Source organism: Lissotriton vulgaris, chromosome 2_1, assembly GCF_964263255.1.
Source record: "Lissotriton vulgaris chromosome 2_1, aLisVul1.2, whole genome shotgun sequence".
Lineage (NCBI taxonomy): Eukaryota > Metazoa > Chordata > Amphibia > Caudata > Salamandridae > Lissotriton > Lissotriton vulgaris.
In genome coordinates, this window is record NC_141687.1 from 751,678,747 (window position 1) to 751,699,224 (window position 20,478).

Here is a 20,478-nt window from a genome sequence, read left to right on the forward strand (position 1 = left end):
CCTTCTCTTTTGTCCTTTATGTATATGTGTATGTAAAGGTCATAATCCCGTCGAATAATAATAGTACTGGAAATCTGAACACCTTGAGCCAACTATGTCATAGCTACTGACTGCAAATTAGAAGCATTATGCAAGGTGCTCCGACTGTTGAATTAAAATGTATGAAATCATAATGTATCACGCAATCAGATTTCAATAAGAACCCCCAAACTCAGTGTAAACAGTTACTAACCCGTTCCCCAATCTGGGTCTGATCTCCATGTGGCAGTATGTCAATGTCAGGCTGGAGGGAGCAGGCGTCAATCACGGCCTTGTACCTGCGGAAATAGAAAGGAATGGAAAATCAACACAACCCATGGCTGACAGAACAACTCCTGACCTGGAGTTCAAAGGAGATTAAATGCACAGAATGTAAAGGGTACTCTCTGTCACGAGAGCAAACACATTCCCTATTCTCCATTATATTATTAATGCATTTTATCCGCGCCTGTTAAAGTAAGGAACCAATGGAAAGAAAACACACCTTTGTAGTCCAGTACCAAGTTTGCACTAACGCACAATCCATTTTTGACTAGTTATCATATTGGTAAAACATTGTACAAATAAGTGAGGTAACTTCCTGAAAACATCTGATGTTTAACCTGTTAATGCAAACATTTAATGTATCAACTGAAACGTGTATGTGGTAAGGATAGTGCGCGGGCAAACACTAATCAGGTGTTAGAATCGTTCCACAGCTTCACACTGTTACCTACAGGTTATCACTGAAATTAACACTGAGAGCCTGCCTGGTGTCGTCACATTCCAAGGACTCCTAATAGATACCCATGTATAGTCCAGCAGGCCTCACATTTCGATTTCCCTCCGTAGAATGGACGCCTTTTAACAAATAATGGCGCCATTTACTGAGGAGAGAAGCGGGGATTGTGATTGCTTTGGAAAATGAAAAGTGGAGCTTCACCATCAAGGAAATTCATTATCGTAAAGCAGAGTCATTTCGAGGTGCCGAGGCCTTGCTAGATGAATGGGGCAGAGTTATCATCTGAGGTGATCTCCAGGTGGGAACCTCGCCCACATTGTGTAATTGCGAAATATTGTCTCTTCAGATCCCTCTCAACTGTGGCCTGATTTACAAGTCGCACATTGGATTCCTCAATTGCGGTTAAAGCCGGTTTACTTTGATAGTGCAGTAAAACCAGTAGGAATGGATGTAGGAAAGTAACAGGCCGTGAAGAAAAAGATTATTGCTTGCTTAAAGATTCACACCAGATCTTATGTCTTTATCGATCAAACAATGTGTTGCACTATCATGGCTTTTTAATTCGTTTTTTTATATGCCTGTGGTGCCTCTTTTTACTCTATACATGTTGAGTTGTGATCTTTTAAGTAATGATGACACACTGTAGTTTGTGTTTTAACTGTAAATGCTTCACCAGCAAACAAATATATAATGTACCATTTACAATGAGGAAATGAAAAGTACATTCACATAGTATTCAATATAAAATGCCTTCTTTATATGATAATGCTACTAAGTTGCCCTTGCAAGCACATCTCTTAAAGGTACATACAGAATTCCATCGAAGATTTCACTGTGTAGTCTGCAGATGGAAACTACATGTTTCGGCTTCTGAGAAAGCCTTTGTCAGGTTCTAAAAAGGCCCACTCACCATAGAAATTATAGAAACGCCATCATAGACATAGACAAGTTATTCCTACAGCGTCATACATCATAAGCCTTGTCTGATGGCGGTGTAAAATAAGAACTGACAAAAATGTACAAAGATATAAATAATTAATAGGTGCAAATCTGTGCATGAAATATTTACTGATGTTTTCAAAGTATTGAATCAAATTGATATGTCAGTAATAAATATAGAATACTCAGGTTTGATGGGAAAACATGTAAGCATATGGGTAAAGTCACGAATTTATAGAAAACAGACTACAGTGTGTAAAATAATGAGCAAACAAAGTATAACCAGATGCAGGCCAATGTTTCAATGATTCAGGGAGAGAGAGCACAAGCACTTCACCACTGGTTAGCACGAGTAGTGCTTAGAGTCCTAAAAAAGTCAACAAAAATGTGTTCAACAAAGGAGGGCAAAACATCTGTGGTGAGCCTGCAGAGAGGGCTTGGTCCAATATGACCCCCCTTCCCCCTCTCTCCAGCCAAAAGTCAGGGTAGACTAAGTAATATCTTAATGGGCATTCCAACTCAGGCGGTAGACGTGGACAATGGCGCTCTTCTGCAGGGGTACTTGTCAGTTCTATGCCATTCTGACCCTGTTAGGACCCCTCTCTCAATACCCTCCTGAGTCACTGGGCTGGCCCTTGGGGATCTCTCCATTGACACCATCTGTGCGACTCCTAACCTTAATTCGCTCACAGATGCATCCTAGTAGGCATACATTAACACCATAGCTAACAAGGTAATTTCGCTCGTAGGATCAGACCTCTGTACCAAACCTAGGGAAAACTCTGCACAAAGGGACAACAACCAGAAGTTGTAACGACAGCTGTCAGTGTCAAGAGCCAGGCCCCAGGCCATCCACTGTCAGGTGAAGGCACTAACCGGGGTCCTTGGGCAGGCCTCACTTCCAGCGCAGCCCCACTTGCTCCTGAGGTTTCCCTGACTTCTTATGTTTCTCAGAGTGTGGTGCAACAGCTCAGGTGATTGGCACCCTACTTTCCCTCTCCTTCTTGTCATTTCAGGGATGGCATTCTGTGACTGGCCACTCATCCTTTGGCTGTACAAGTGCTTGACTTCCAGGGAGAACACATCAACCTCCTCAAGGATGACACACTCTGTCTGTGCCAAGCCGATATCTGCCTTGTGCAGGGCTCCTGTCTTCTGTCTCTTGGACAGCACAGGCAGCACCTCCAGGTAAGAATTCGCCTCACCAGAGTCAGATTTGTGGTGGTCTTCTCTCAGAGCTTGCAACCCCTGATGCGCTAGTCCTACCAATGTGGATAGTCTACATCTCCTGCTCCTTGCTCTCCATCTAGGCCTTCATTCTCTCTGATTGGGAGCAATATCACCAGAAATCTGAGCTTTCCGGGTGCCCTGGGCATCCCTTCCCAACTCAGCTCTTCTATCACTGATGGTAGTTTGTTTCCCAGGAATCAGTACATTGGTGTATGAGGGCTGACTATGATCTTTCTCTGGTCCTCTTACCCACCCAATTCCAGAGATACTAGGGTCAGAGGGCGAAAAAAATCCTGCCCTAGGGCCTGAGTTTCTCTACACACCTGTACTGGCATGTGTGGATCTGGGGAAACCAGCCTTTCCACCACCATGGTCTGGCTGACAACAGTATCTCTCAGAGCACTGGCAGGAATCCCATTCGCTGGGACCTGGTGAAAGTGATGACATCCACTGTTAGACTTCCAATCCTTTGGATAGCCTTCCCCCAAACCTTTTGCCCGCTTACCTCTTCTTTTTGCTGATTCTTTTTGTTGGCATTATGACTTGGAAGCACTTTACCACTGCTGATCAGTGCTAAAGTGCGTGACTTGACGATGATGCATTTCCTGCTTCACAAAGGGGTTCCCCGACAAGGTTTCTCAGACTGCATGTATCAGAATCGATGCATCGCCTACATCCAAGGGATCGATGACGACACATAGCCTCCACTTCCCCTTGTTGCAGGTCTTTGAAGTCAAAGCTTCCTTCATCCAAGGTACTTTTTAAGCAGAGCCTGTACGTGTGCTGTAGCCAGCTTGAGGTCCATCGCTATCTAACTCAACTTTGGATTTAATCAAGTCTAGCGCGGCCAGATATTCCAGGTTGGTGCTATAAGACTCTAAGCAGTATATTTTGAATTATTATTTAAAAATGAATACCTCCAGTTCTATTTTTTGGAATATTCTTGTTTTTGTCTTAATTTACTCATAACATTATTGTATATTTCTCTAACCCTATGTGGAGTATTTTGGTGGTGTTTTCATTGTGTTACTGTGTGTGCATTGCACAAATGCTTTACACATTGCCTCTTAAGATACGCCTGATTGCTCTGTGCCAAGCTACCAGAGGGTGAGTTTACCCTGACTTGAGCTGTGGTTCCTGCTTGGGCAGGGTGCATACCTCTGCCAGCTAGATGCCCCATTTCTAACACCCACCCTCAGGAATCACAAGCTTATTCTCTGAGTCTATCTCCCAACTAAGGGACACTAAATCACGTTCTACCATCTGCTCTTGGAGACTTCCTGCCCCTAAGGCCATATTGGCTACAACTGTGGAGTTCCCCCAAGTGAATGGTCTCTAGGTACAGACAAGTTACCCCTGCTTGAGCCATAACTGGGAGCAATCAAAGCACCTATGCTTGAAAATGGACATCCTGGGACTTTTCTCATCAAAATGTCCTTCCTATTGTCAGAAGGTGCATGGGAATCTTGCTCCCCTAAATTATTTTGTGGGCCTTTTGGGGAATTATTTGTTTTACCCATTGTTTTCCCCTTGCTCTGCTGGGTGGGATCTGAAGAACCTTCTTGGGGTCACTGCAGGTACCTCCTTTGACAAGCTGGTACTAATCCAGAGGCCAGCTTTTTTGCTGGCTCCCTTGGTACACTGAGCCTGGTGGCTATGCAATTACTGACCATGTGCTCTCTTAGAATCAAGTTACACCACCATCAACATCACTCACTTTGTTGTCCTTCACCCATTCATTCAGTGCCTTACTGAAGTAGTCCATAAAATCCACCTAAAACTGGTCAGACATTTTGTGACTGACCCTGAACCTTAAGCTGTACTTCTCTGGGATGAGCCCAAACCTTGTGATAAGGGCTGCATTCATGAGGGCAACAGCTACCTCTGAGGCCAACAGGATATCCCTCCAGACAGCTGGCATGTGCTTCCACACATTACACTCCCTGTCCTGCCCTGGGGCCCTAAGCATAAGCAGGGCTACCTTCAATGCTCCCTGTCCTGCTCTCTGTCCTGCTCTGGGGCCCTAAGCATAAGCAGTGCTACCTTTAATGCTGCAATCCACGTATCAATATCAACCCCTACCACATAACAAGTGTTAGAAATTGGGATTCTAGTTGGCAGAGGTATGCACCTTGTCTAAGCAGGAACCACAATCATAGTCAGGTAAGTACTACACACTTTAAATGATTCTGTACTCACCCTCTGGTAGCTTGGCACAGAGCAGTCAGGCTTAACTTAAGAGGCCATGAGTAAAGAATTTGTGCAAGACTTCAAACAGTAACACAGTGAAAACACCTCACAAAACATTTCCACGTCAAGGTACAACAATGACCCTGAATTAAATAAATAAAACAAGACCAAAATGACTTAAATCTAATAAGTAGAAGTCAAGAAACACATCTGTAAAGACTAAAAGTGAAAATAGCACTGAGAAGCAATAGGCTATCTGATCTTGATGGACCAGGGCAAAGTCAAGAATTCAGGCTGACCAAATTGGAGGGTGGGCCAAATACTGGAACCAAGCAAGGGCCCCAGAAAAAAAATACCTTGTTCCTGGTTGCAACTTTTATTTTAAGTGTACAGTGATGCATGGGTGTCAATCTCAGAGTCAAGGTGATGCATCAATTTTCTCCTCGTAATATTGGCGATGCACTGGTTCCGAAGCGAAAGCACCCAGTCTCTTCATGCAGTTGAGGGGATGCGTCAATCGTCTCCCTACAGTGTCGGCGATGTGGCAGTTCTGAAGGCGATGCGCTGGTTTCAAGTGCGATGCACTGGTTCCAAGTGCGATGCACCAGTTCTGTTCCTCCAACAGTGACGAGGTGTAGATTCAGCTCTCACAGCAACAACTGTGTTGTTTTTGCTGCAGCAAGCACCTGGGTCCACTTCCAGACACATTCGTAGAATTTGATGTCCCTGAGTCTTAAAAACAGGAGGCTAGTCAGCTAGCTCTTGGAGTCCCTCGGGGTTGTAGTGATGGAGGTCCTGTCTTTATCAAGGTAGAGAGAGCAGCAGCTAGCAGGGCAAAACAGCAAGGCAGCAGTCTTCCAGATCAGCAGTCCAGCAAAGTGGCAGTCCTCATGCGCAGCAGTGGTTTCTGGTCCTGAAGTGTAATGAGTTGATAGGGACAGATGTTCAGTACTTATACTCAGTTGTGATTTTGAAGCAGGGTTGATAGCAAAGAATGCTCTTTGAAGTGAACCGACGTCTTTTCTTCCTGCCCTGGCTCCAGTCTCACTACAGGGGGTATGCAGACTTTTGTGTGTGGACCGGACACTGCCTTTTCAGGTGTAAGTGTGAGGTTGTCCCCCAGCTCCTCCATCTTATCCTCTCTGGAAGATGCATGAAGTCACACCCATGTTCCATTTGTGTGTGGCTGTCTAGAGGGAATTCACAATGTTCAGCTGTTACCCAACCCAGCCAATGATTAGGAACAGGCAGCAGACACCAAATGCCTAATTTTCTAAAAGTGGCATTTTCAGAGTAGCAATTTCAAATCAATCTTTACCGTTAAAGAAGATTTATCATTACCATTCCATAGGTACTTAACATGACATGTCTACGTTCTCTCCAGTTTTATATGGGCGGAGGGACTACGCCCTCGTCCTCTTTCTGCCCCTTAATTTGAGCTTTTTATTGTACAATTACAAGTCAAAACAACTTTATGCGAGTAAACTGTATCAGGCTGTCTGGTGACTTCAGGCAGCGTTCCCAAGGCAGGTTTATTATGGCAGGCACAAATCATGCACTCTGAGCATGCACCAGCAATCCTAGATTTGCCCAGCTGACGAGAGGACAGCCCTGAGGCTTGTGACGTCATTAGCTCGGCAAAGCCATTAAAGTCCTTGCTGAAGGACCTCCCCCGCCAATAAAGCTATCCCTGGGTGCTGTCGGCTTCAGCTCTGCAGAGGCCAGGGCTGCATGTCAATCACAGTTGAGCATGCCTCACTGTTTACCCCACCCTACCCTAACTGTGACCAGACCTGAAACACACTCCGCAGGCAGTCACGCCGGGAGCGTTTTAGAACCTTTTTTAAAATTTATTGTATTGCTCATAATCTCTTCTGTGTTGTACATGATACTAGCCTCTTAGCTCACCTTAAACAGCCGAGACCGCTCCTTAGCGCCGGCTGCAACGAACGGGCAGACAGACGCCATTCGGCGACTTCTTGGGCCACGCCCACCTCGCAGGCCACGCCCCCTTTTACCCGCGATCGCTTAAAAGCGCCAAACAATCGAGCGCCACTCAGACCTGAAACACACTCCGCAGGCAGTCACGCCGGGAGCGTTTTAGAACCTTTTTTAAAATTTATTGTATTGCTCATAATCTCTTCTGTGTTGTACATGATACTAGCCTCTTAGCTCACCTTAAACAGCCGAGACCGCTCCTTAGCGCTGGCTGCAACGAACGGGCAGACAGACGCCATTCGGCGACTTCTTGGGCCACGCCCACCTCGCAGGCCACGCCCCCTTTTACCCGCGATCGCTTAAAAGCGCCAAACAATCGAGCGCCACTCAGACCTGAAACACACTCCGCAGGCAGTCACGCCGGGAGCGTTTTAGAACCTTTTTTAAAATTTATTGTATTGCTCATAATCTCTTCTGTGTTGTACATGATACTAGCCTCTTAGCTCACCTTAAACAGCCGAGACCGCTCCTTAGCGCCGGCTGCAACGAACGGGCAGACAGACGCCATTCGGCGACTTCTTGGGCCACGCCCACCTCGCAGGCCACGCCCCCTTTTACCCGCGATTGCTTAAAAGCGCCAAACAATCGAGAGCCACTCAGACCTGAAACACACTCCGCAGGCAGTCACGCCGGGAGCGTTTTAGAACCTTTTTTAAAATTTATTGTATTGCTCATAATCTCTTCTGTGTTGTACATGATACTAGCCTCTTAGCTCACCTTAAACAGCCGAGACCGCTCCTTAGCGCCGGCTGCAACGAACGGGCAGAGAGACGCCATTCGGCGACTTCTTGGGCCACGCCCACCTCGCAGGCCACGCCCCCTTTTACCCGCGATCGCTTAAAAGCGCCAAACAATCGAGCGCCACTCAGACCTGAAACACACTCCGCAGGCAGTCACGCCGGGAGCGTTTTAGAACCTTTTTTAAAATTTATTGTATTGCTCATAATCTCTTCTGTGTTGTACATGATACTAGCCTCTTAGCTCACCTTAAACAGCCGAGACCGCTCCTTAGCGCCGGCTGCAACGAACGGGCAGACAGACGCCATTCGGCGACTTCTTGGGCCACGCCCACCTCGCAGGCCACGCCCCCTTTACTGCCTACATCATGTGCTGTCACCGGAAGCGCAGCGGATGAGCGCAGCGGGAGCGCCGAAGGCGCACCTAAGGCAAGCCCGTCTGCGCCCGTCATCGCCAGACCATCGCCTCTCGCCAGTCCCCCTGGCCTTTCCAGATCATACCCACTTATACGGTATGACGGTAGGGAACTCCTACATTTGAACCCTACCCAAAGATGTTCTGAAGCTACTGGCATCTTAGGTCTCACGCAACTCAACTGCAACCGTTGCCATTTCTCCACCAACACGCCCACTCGCGTGTGGGGTGACCGTCTCAATACAACAACCCCACCGCTGACGATACTACAACTCAACTGCAGATCCCTTACTAAACACCACCTTGAGGTTAATACGCTTCTTCAGGAGGAAAACCCTGACGTCCTGTTTCTATGCGAAACATGGCTTCGAGACGGCATAACTACCATCCCTAACCTAACGCTCCCAGACGAGTTCCACCTGGTCACCATTAACCGTGAGTCCCGTGGCGGCGGCATTGCAATTATCTATAAAAGGCACCTGACCTGCTCTTTTACTAAAGAGCCTCTCCTAGACTGTGAATGCGCCCAATTTAAAATCAGCGTGACTCCTCAATTTACACTATCCGGCCTATACATATATCGCCCACCAGGCCAGGCCACTAGGTTTATTGACGCCCTCCTAGAAACGGCCACAGCACTCTCTACCAAATCCACCAACTTCACCATTCTGGGTGATCTCAACCTGCACTTTGATGCGACTAGTGACCATACAATCACTAACCTTCTTGCAGACCTCTCGGCATTACAACTTAATTCTTTAGTCCATGCTTCTACCCACATAGCAGGCCATACCCTAGATCCGATTTTTACTAACATCCAGGAGGCAGTCACAGAAACCCCCACCCCGATGGGATGGACGGACCACCACCTTGTTAAACTGATGGTTCCGACACCACAACGTCAGTATAAAACCGAATCCAACCAGCGTTTAAAAAGACCCTGGCACAAACTCTCCCCCCCTGCTCTTCATGAAACCCTTGGAGAGTTCCAATACGAAGCTAACCAGGAGATAGACGCGACCTACGCCTCGTTCACTACATGGATTAGCAATGGCCTCGATACTCTCATTCCGGCTAAACTGACCAAAGGACGTAATACACCCTCCAATCCGTGGTATGATGATACCCTTAAATCAACGCGTAAGGAGTGTAAAAAAGCCGAGCGCCAATGGAGAAAAAATTATGACAACCAGGATAAGGCAAACTATCTAACCAGGCTTAAAATCTATCATAAAGCCATCCGATCTTCCCGCGCTTCTTTTTATGCCAACAAAATTAGCTCCAACCCGAATCCTACTAAAATTATCTTCAAATTAGTTAAAGAACTCCAAAACCCTAGGTCGGCCCCACCGAAAATTTCTTCCAACGAACAATGTGAGCAGCTTGCAACATATTTCGTTGAAAAGGTCCAAAAAATCTACACGACCTTTCCGCAGATCCCTCCTCCCCTTGGAGTACCTAAGACCCCAGCTTCCAACTTCACTCCTCTCTCCGAAATTTCTGCCATCACTGCTGATGACCTGACCAAACTATGTAAGAAAGTGAAGTCTGGCTCCCCAGCTGACCCCATGAGTCCCTCTCATTTCCTGGACTCGATTGATTTTTTTCTATCCCCCATGCTGAATATCCTCAACCTTTCTTTCACCTCTGGATCTGTACCCATAGCGTGGAAGCAAGCATGGGTATCACCGATAATTGACCCTTCCAAACCGGAAAATTTCCGGCGAATATCCCTCCTCCCCTGGATTTCCAAGATAGCTGAGGCCCATGTCAATGGTATCCTCTCGAAACATGTGGATCATCACGGAATACTGGACCCTTCCCAAAATGGTTTCCGCGCAGGCCATAGCACTGAGTCTGCCCTACTGGCCACCACAGAACATCTCCGGACGATTTTAGACTCCGGTCAAAGTGCTGCGCTGATCCTCCTAGATCTCAGCGCAGCCTTTGACACGGTATCCCATGACATCCTTCTGAAACGTCTGGAGATGGCCGGTGTGACTGGCCTCGCTCTTGCTTGGTTTCAATCCTTTCTTAAGGATAGATCCTTCAAGGTGTCGGCCCCTCCATTTCTCTCTAAGTCCCATCCCATAGCTCAAGGTGTCCCCCAGGGTTCAGCGTTGAGCCCATCCCTCTTTAATCTATACGTCCAGCCACTTACTGACGTGGCAAAAGAGTGGGGGCTCACGCTGGTCTCATACGCCGACGACACCCAGCTGGTTGTCACCCTCTCGGAAAGCCCGTCCACCGCGGCATCCAAGTTTAAAGAGGGCATGGCAGCAGTGGCACAATGGATGACGGACAATTACCTCCAACTTAACGCCGGAAAAACCGAGGTGCTCCTCCTTGGCCGAAACACCAGCCTATGGAACGAGCACTGGTGGCCGTCATCCCCGGGCGCCACTCCACTCCCTAAAAATTGTGTTAAAAATCTGGGAGTCTGGATGGATGCCAACCTTAGTTTCCAGTCCCACACCAAAAAGGTGGCAGCCACCTGCATAGGTCTCTTAAGGAACCTCAGGCCTATTCTTGGGCTTTTCGACTCTAAAGCTCGCCAGCTGATTATCCAGGCTACCATCTTATCACGCCTGGACTACGCTAACGTCCTCCTTCTGGGAGCAAACAAAGTGGAAACAGCTAGGTTCCAACGTATCCAGAATGCGGCGGCCAGAACGCTGGTTGGTCTCCCGCGTAGATGCTCAGCCAGAGCTACCATCCGTAAGCTCCACTGGCTGCCCGTGGAACACCGAGTTAAATTCAAGGCTCTTACCACGATCTTTAAGATCGTCAAACTAGGAAATCCCCCTCTGCTGCGGAACCTGGCCCGACCTTATGTCCCTGGTCGTGCACTTCGTTCTTCCAACCAACTTCTTCTGACCGTCCCTAGGATCAGGCTCTGCCGAACTGGAGGCCGCTCCTTTAGCGTCCTCAGTTCCAAACTATGGAACGATCTTCCCCTCAGCATTCGTTCCATAGATTGCCTCTCAGCCTTCCGTAAAGCTATCAAGACCTATCTTTTCCCTGCTCTCTAGACCCCCTTTTCCCCCCTCCCCTTCTTTTTTTCTGCCCTACAGGTGCGTTTCTGTCTCACAGCGCCGGGACGCCCCATTGCTGGGGTAGCTGTTGCGCTTCACCAAACCTAGAAATAGAAATAGAAAAATCAAATAAGTGTGGCTTAAAGTTAAAGAAAGAAGTTGCACCATGATTTCTCGCACCTCCGGTAAGGGACATTGAGGAATGAACCTCATCGCATTCGGGCACAGGCAGAAATGAACACATGTACACGGGGCAATGGGCACGACCACTACGTGCAGACTCACGGAGGGGTGGGCACAATCACAGGCCAATGCAAGTAGGAATCCTAACATTGTGTGGCTTATTATTTTATAGTGCTTTACGTAACCATAAGGTTGCCCGAGGCACTTAGTTGGGGAAAGCAGCAGTGATGCAATCTCGGACAGCAAAAGACACAACATGCAAGCACCTTGAGAAAAGGCACAGCTGTACTCAAGCATCTCAATTTCAGACCCTGTAAGGAACACGCTTAAAGAGAAGCTGGCACGGTTTGAGTTCAGTACTGTAAGTGACTGTGATGTTTGAAAAAGCAATTGAAATAAGCAGACAGACACTAAAGTAAATAAAGTGCAGGAACGTTCAGAGAGAGGTATGTGGGGCGAGGTTACCAAATTACTCCACATCACGATGGTACACCTTTTCTGTTCCATGACTTTTTCAAACTGTATTTTTCTCAGGTGTGACAGTGTACTTGTAACTGAGCTGAAGGAACACTAAAAATCCCAGAATTCACAGACGTTGTAAAAAAAACCTGCTGATGAAAAACGGGTACCCTCATGACTTAAGAATCACATGGGGATTTTAAATTGGAGCAGCAGGAACTGACAGACTCAAACTGAGGCAAGCACATGTTCTAGCAGACATAGTCGCATGGGCAGGCCGTGGGGACAGTGGCTTGCAGCAGACAAGGTGCAGGTTTTCTAGACGCCTGCTTTTTTTGTTCCTCTGTTCTGTATTTATTGTGCAAAAGGGAGGGAAGAAAGTTAGCAAATTCTTGTCTGCTGACTCAGGGCTGGTGACTTGCTCCTGCATTCACTGTGAAGGAAGGGTTTGCATGGGGTGTTTGGCATCGGGTTTGGAACTTCTGTAGCTCCAGTTAATGTATATTAAAAGTTTGCAGTTTTTTTAAACCACAGTCCGTGTTGTGCACAAATGACAGACAAGGCAATATGCACTTCAGAACAAGTTATTTGAGAGCAATAGAAGTGCCCCCTCATCATGCATGGATCACACGTTTACACATATTAGCGAAATGGCAAGGGGCTCATCGTCCTATTAAATATTCTAAAACTGGAAATAACTTAAGACGTGAAGACACAAGGCGCGCTTCAGAGGATGCTGTCTGTGTATGTATGTATTTGAACATCTGTATGCCTGAAGGTGAGTCCTAGGTCACTTTTTTCTCTCTTTTTGCGGTGTAGTTTTCGGCAGAGACCCGAGTTGAAGCGTGGATGTCTTCTCGCAGAAGTGCTCCACGCCTTACAGCGTCACAGATCAGCCACCCCACCGCCACTGTTCACTCCTAACGGTTTATTTACCCCAGTGTCTGGTTAAATACTCACTTACCCAGAGAGGAGGATGAAGAAGAGAGAGCGAGATAGCAAATTACAAAAAAAGGGTAAGAGATCGGTAGAGGGTACACTGATGAAGGGGTAGAGAGAGGTGGATAGAAAAAGAACACAGGAGCAGTATTAATTTGCAGTATCAGGGCTCAGGGACAACGACCGCATGTACAACACAGAAGACAATTTAGTTTCTCACACCTTCCCTGCCGCACGTGGGTGACTAACCCCTCCTTCCCCGGCTAGGTCCTAACAAGTGTCAGGCAGACAGGAGTCAGTGGCCATGGACGACAAAGGCACCAGGCAGGTAGGAGGCCCACTACCTATGGGTGGGATGGTAGCTGAAGTTCTCTTTTTCTCTGTTTAGGACCTGGAACCCAGTTACTTTAAAAACCTGTTTGAAGTTTGCTACGTTCGCTTAACTTGTGCTATGTAAAGTCGCATCTTTTATGCAGGCAACTGAGGCAAGCGTTACACATACTCTCCAGAGATATAATAGATTTGTATAGCACAGGATACCGTTTTGTAAACCTTACAAAATAAATTCCTGGATTTCTTTCACCTTGAGGCTGAATTAGGGTTTGGCAGGCTGGAGTCTGACAGTGAGGGTGCCAGAGGACTGCATATCTGCCATCATGACGGACAGCTGATTTAGAGATCACTCCGGCCCAGGGGTTACATTGATTGCATTAGTGTAGTACCTGGCTCGGGATAATGTGATGAATTGCCTGAGTTTTGAGCAAAGAGATTTTAGTGTGATGTCCTTGGTGATCTGCTTTTCTTTCATTTTCATTCTAGTTTGCAAACAATGTATTTATTGCCCCTAAGTTATTTTAGGTTCTATGGGGTAGAGGGTTTAAATCTGCACTTGTGTGTTTCACGGATGCATGGATTTTTCTATTTATATGTTTATTTCAGGAGTGTGTTTTCTAGAAGGGTAGGGAGGGTATTGATGTCAGTGGCTGGGTTGGTGATATTGGGTGAGATCTTAGTTTGTCCTATAACTTTGGCATACAGAAATACTTGAAGGGTCTGATGGTTTCTATTTCTGTCTTGGAATGGCCTTGGTGTGTTGTTTGGGCTTGAAGTAAAGTGACGTGGCAACGCGGCCAGTCTACCCCAAGAATATGTGACCTTGCATTGGCTGATGATGTCGAGAAGGACAAAGTTGAAGATGTCGCCTTTGTCACGGATTGATTTAGTGACGTATTGCCTCACATTGTACTGATACGGTTGAGGTGGGTGCTTCTGTTTTTTGTTTAGCTAGAACTGTCAGCGGGGTGAAGCCTGCTAGAAGGGTGGTGTGAGTGTATTGGATGGATGAAAATATCATAAAACTCAGCTGCCTCCCAAAGTAAAACAGATTATGTGAAGCAATCATCTATATACACGGTTCTTGTAATAAAGGATGTACCGCACATATTTACAGCATCCCATTTACGTTCTAAAGTATGTGTTCAGTTTTGCGTTTCCTATGTGTTCCCAGTACAGAGCCTAAGAAAGCACACGAGTACAATAATAAAACTGACCTGCAGAGCAGCATTTTAGGTTTAATATGTCTCACCATTTTTTATTTGATTCTAATGTTTTCTTCACACTTGTGCTTCTAAATGCTATATTTGCATCCCCCTTTTTACAACAATTTACAGTAAATATGTGGTGTAAAACTCACCATTTGAATCCATTTTTTCAAAATGTCCTTGCAGGGGGAGAACCCCCACCGCACCCTCCTTTTGCAGTTCTGTCTCGCTTGCTTTGCTCGCTCGCTTATTACATTAGGGTACAATATTTTTCGCCCCACCACTTTCAAAATCCATCAACTGCCACTGATTCTCTCAATTCAGAATGAAAGCTTATTAAATGTTATAAGGAATCACCACGTTAACCTTTGAGAGGCGTAGAGCTATCTGTAGTGAATAATGAATCTGGGAGTTTTTCTCTACCAGGACATGTAAAACTTAAAAGCACAGCATCCTGCCCTATTGGCTACCTAGGGCCTACGTAGGGGTGATTTATATGTAATAAAAGGGATGTTTGAGGCTTGGGAAGGGATTTTAAATGTGAAGTTGACATGGCAATGTACATTGCATAAGCAGGCTCTTAGTGGCAGACCTGAGACATGTTTAAGGGCCACCTGAGTGGGTGGCAAAATTAGTGCTACATTCCCACTAGTACAGAGGAATACCAGACGTGAGTCAAAGTAGCCTTGTGCACAGCGTGGTCACTCGTGAGAGTGTGAATCAAGATACTTAGACAGTTTTTTTGGGTAATTCATACACTTCAACACAAAATGTTGTCACAATGATGCGCTGCAGGAGTAAACCAAATGAAACAAGAGTTGTGGTTCATCATTGTATTGAATTCATGATGGAAAACTTATAGTGTCCAGAGATAATGTTAAGATTCACAAAATTCAGGACAAATTGCCACATTCTTCAATTTCCATGAAAAAACAAGTCCCAATGCATTTCGGGCTTATGGCAAAAGCCCTTCATCAGGGGATCTAGAAAGATAACATATATAATGTTTTAAACCTATACTTGTTAGATCGTCAAGCATCATATGTATTCTCAAGCAAAAAATGAGGAAAGTCATGCGAGCAAGCTAAGAACAGTGCCACTCAATGCAAAGCGAGACAGGCAGTTCCCAATTCGAAAGCGGGATGTGGATACCAATTTGTGACATTTAATGCCTGTGTTGCAAACATAAAATAAGATGAAATCAACATCGTGCCGTGATGAAAACAACGTGAACGAGAGGACTGTGCAATATGATCATTGAAGTGAACGCGAACCTTAGAACATGCGCATGCTTAACCGAGAAGTGAATGTCATGCTGATGATTGTGTGGACAGACGTGGATAACGTGCGGAATAATAAATATAAAATGTAGCGAAAGAGCACTTACAGATTAGCTCCGATAATCAGGATAAACATCAAACGCTGAAAAAATGCGAAAGGGACGAGTTTACGCTAGTGAAAAGAGTGAAGCTCAATAAAGAAAGAGTGAAAAAGAGCGCGTGTCTTACCGAGATGTGAAGTTTAAGTGCGCGTGATGTCTCTACCCGGTGCCTTCGAAGGAGTGAATGTCGGCGTCTGCCCGGCGCCCAGAATATACGTCAGTGCAAGAGGAAGGCGAGATAGAAATAGAAAGCGGACGTGTGTGGGAACGTTAGTAGTAGGTGATATAGAGCCCGTATTATGCAAAAAGTGCCCGAAAAGGTCCAGAAGGGCAACTACTCAAAGCATAAGGAACGAGACAACCTAATATGCATGTCATGACTTTAAAAAAAAAAAAAAAAAAAATGCCAACAAAAAAATGCAACATAAGTACACAGTTCAATGAAAAATGCAGAAATACATCTCAAACATGCAAAGAAATCAAATTACAGGAAGCAAGCCAATTCAAATTTGTCGTTAAGACCCAGGGGGGTCAAAGTCTGCATAAACCATATCCAATAAGTCTCTCTTTGAGATAAATGTTTGTTGCAGTCCATCATGAATTCAATACAATGATGAACCACAACTCTTGTTTCATTTGGTTTACTCCTGCAGCGCATCATTGTGACAACATTTTGTGTTGAAGTGTATGAATTACCCAAAAAAACTGTCTAAGTATCTTGATTCACACTCTCACGAGTGACCACGCTGTGCACAAGGCTACTTTGACTCACGTCTGGTATTCCTCTGTATTTATGATAAAGGGTTTGCAGGACCCTTTTCTTTGTGGCACGCAACGGATAACACAGACTTACGATATTTTTTATCTTGATTATCATTGATTAACTGATATATTTGAGTGCAGCCAGGTTGCTTTCTTCCTTATTCTCAAATTTCTGCACCGCAACCATCTTTGCACCAACAGTTCAAAGTTTTTCAACCAACATGGCATCATTTGATGACATAGCTCACCTCACAGACAATAAGGCACAAACGAAATCTTATACCTCAGCAGAGGCGTCTGGCATATATGATCTCATTAAGGAGGTGAGGAAATTTGACGTGTCCTCAGGTCCAGTACAACAACAAATTAAACAACTGGAATATCTAATGCGACGTGAAATCAACCAACGTTTGCACGCCACAACGCTCATCCAGTACCATAGGTTCAGCAGAATCCCTCGTGGATTACGTTTAGCCATCAAGCCCATGCTATTCAAACTTAACAAAAAATTTATGGAAAAGTGGTATGCAGTTCTGAATAAGTGCTCACTCGACCTCATTTTATTGATAGTGGAGGAACTTTCACAAGTTCTTACTGGCCTAGAGACTGAAATTAAAGAGTTACAGACAACTTTAAACCAACGTATGGAGACAGAAGCTTGGAATTCCACTCTCGAGAACATCAATACCAAATTGGATTCGTATGCCAAAGACCTTCACGAAAGAAAAATCAGGAAATTCCGTCGAGACACAATCGACTATAAATTAGACGAAGTCTATTCCTGGGCTGAAGTGTATGCTCAAAAAAGAACATGGCAAAAAAAACCCGACACGGCGTCATCGGAGGAGAGTGTCGCCTCCATCACCGACACACAAATGTCCAGACCTCCGGTCTCGACAGCATCTACCAGCGATCCAGCTCAAAGTACGTCGACCACATCAAAGGATTTTTTATCCACCAGTCCAGCTGCAAACGAACCACCTACGGGAACAGGACCGCAAAAACCCGCAGAGGTTCCGGACGCGGTAAAACCATCCAGGAAAAAGAAACACTAGTAGTGAATATATCATCTAAAGAATTAACTCACACTCAAATGCTTGTTCTGAATCGAGGGTGTTCCTTTGTTCCAACCAACCAAGCAAGGAATCTAGACGCTCAGGTAGAACTCTACAAATTCACGAGGAAATTAAGATTAAAGTACTTTTTTTCAACTATTGAATCTTCTGGAGCCACACTCGATACTTCGGAACTTCTTGAATTTAAACCTAAGAGTACGTTTGTATCACCAATCTCCCACAAAACCATTGATCTTTTTGAGACTCTTGCCAAACAAGATATTGCTATGTTACCATCTTCCACTTGTTCCAAATTCAACTTATCCAAGAGGGAAAAAGATGCATTACGCTCACTTAAGAACAACACTGACCTTCATTTCACGCAGGCTGACAAAGGTGGCGCGCTTGTGATCATGGATAAGATTCACTACGAACAGAAAATTGAAATGATGTTATCTGACACATCCACATACATTCCCCTTCCTGCGGATCCAACTAACGAATTTTTGAGAATACTCAACAACATTTTGACCAAGGCTTTGGAAATGAAATGGATCACACAAAAAACTAAAGACTATCTCTTCAATAGGTTTCCACGCAGACCTCGTCTATACATGCTCCCGAAGATACACAAATCTGTAAAAGACCCACCCTTGAGACCAATTGTCTCGGGTTGTGATTCCATACATGATTCTTTGGGAAGGTATTTGGATACTTTCTTGCAACCGATTGTCAAATCAAGTGATACCTATGTGCAAGACACAACACACTTACTCAACATTCTCTCTTCCATCGACATTCCACCAGGAGAAGAAATTTGGTTAAGTACTGTTGATGTGGTCGCTTTGTACACTTCAATCCCCCACTCTGAAGGTATTGAGGCCATAGAATGGGCACTTCTGCAAATTGACGAACTCAGAGCAAACAGAGTGTTCTTACTGGAGATTCTGCAATTTTGCTTATTTCACAGTTACTTCCAATGGAAGAGTGGTTTTTTCTTGCAATCCAATGGAACCAGTATGGGTTTTCCGGGCGCTCCTAGCTACGCGAACATTTTCATGATGAAATTCGAATCTGAGCACATCTTATCTAGGAATGACTGGTCCGATCATCTATTACTCTTCAAAAGGTATATAGATGACATTCTCATTATCTGGCGAGGCTCACGCAACACACTTGAAACTAGGATACAAGAACTCAATGACATACATCCACGGATTCAATTCACCTTTCTAATCGAAGCCAAGAGTATTCCATTTCTGGATGTGTTAATTACGATTCAAGACTCTAAAATATCCACTTCACTTTTCACCAAAAAAACCGACAGAAACAATGCTCTGGCTTACCAGAGCTTTCATCCATGGTCCTTGAAACGCCATCTACCGTATAGTCAATTCTTACGGATCAAACGCATACACTCTGACGAGCTCACTGGCATGCAAATGATTGAAAAATTCAAAGAGAAATACAGTGCGAGGGGATACCCCCCCTCAATCATCCAAGAAGCTGACACAAGAAGCCGAACAGTCAAAAGGGAGCAGCTTTTACAAAAAACCATAAAGGCTTCTACTACCAAGAGGGAAGTATTCGTTTCCACATACTCCACCCAATCATCTCAGTTAAAAAACATTATAACCAACAGATGGTCGCTCTTACAATCAGAAGTTGATCTCAAAGACTTATTTCAGGAAACACCCATGTTCGCGTACAAGAGAGCGAGGAACTTGAAAGAAATCTTAAACACTCAACCCACCCCCCAGCTCAAATACAAAGGCTTGATAACATGCATGAACTGTTCCAACTGTAGCAACATGGTCAAAGGCAACAGTATCCACCATCCTAGATCTGGGAAATTGATTCACCTCAGATTTAATGCTACGTGCAACAGTCATCACCTTGTGTACTTTATCAAATGCCCATGCGGCCTCTTTTACATTGGCAAGACTGAGAGACCCCTACGGGTGAGGATTAACGAACACAAAAGTAGAATTAGAACTCAAACTACCAGTTCCCCCATTGCAGAACATTGGCGTGATTCCAAACATAACATTGCACAATTAAGATGTGGGGTTCTTGAAGTCGTGGACTTACGCCCAGATAGAGACTGCAACAAACATTTATCTCAAAGAGAGACTTATTGGATATGGTTTATGCAGACTTTGACCCCCCTGGGTCTTAACGACAAATTTGAATTGGCTTGCTTCCTGTAATTTGATTTCTTTGCATGTTTGAGATGTATTTCTGCATTTTTCATTGAACTGTGTACTTATGTTGCATTTTTTTGTTGGCATTTTTTTTTTTTTAAAGTCATGACATGCATATTAGGTTGTCTCGTTCCTTATGCTTTGAGTAGTTGCCCTTCTGGACCTTTTCGGGCACTTTTTGCATAATACGGGCTCTATATCACCTACTACTAACGTTCCCACACACGTCCGCTTTCTATTTCTATCTCGCCTTCCTCTTGCACTGACGTATATTCTGGGCGCCGGGCAGACGCCGACATTCACTCCTTCGAAGGCACCGGGTAGAGACATCACGCGCACTTAAACTTCACATCTCGGTAAGACACGCGCTCTTTTTCACTCTTTCTTTATTGAGCTTCACTCTTTTCACTAGCGTAAACTCGTCCCTTTCGCATTTTTTCAGCGTTTGATGTTTATCCTGATTATCGGAGCTAATCTGTAAGTGCTCTTTCGCTACATTTTATATTTATTATTCCGCACGTTATCCACGTCTGTCCACACAATCATCAGCATGACATTCACTTCTCGGTTAAGCATGCGCATGTTCTAAGGTTCGCGTTCACTTCAATGATCATATTGCACAGTCCTCTCGTTCACGTTGTTTTCATCAC

At 45.1% G+C, this 20,478-nt stretch overlaps 1 protein-coding gene across 1 annotated transcript in view; it reads right to left on the bottom strand.

The window, feature by feature from the left end:
• The window catches only part of ABCC8 (ATP binding cassette subfamily C member 8), a 1,237,886-nt gene that overhangs the window by 496,134 nt on the left and 721,274 nt on the right, over positions 1-20,478 (bottom strand). The window contains exon 20 of the mRNA XM_086954145.1: positions 233-317. Coding sequence (XP_086810271.1) covers positions 233-317 — 85 coding nt within the window. The remainder of the gene's footprint in view (positions 1-232; positions 318-20,478) is intronic.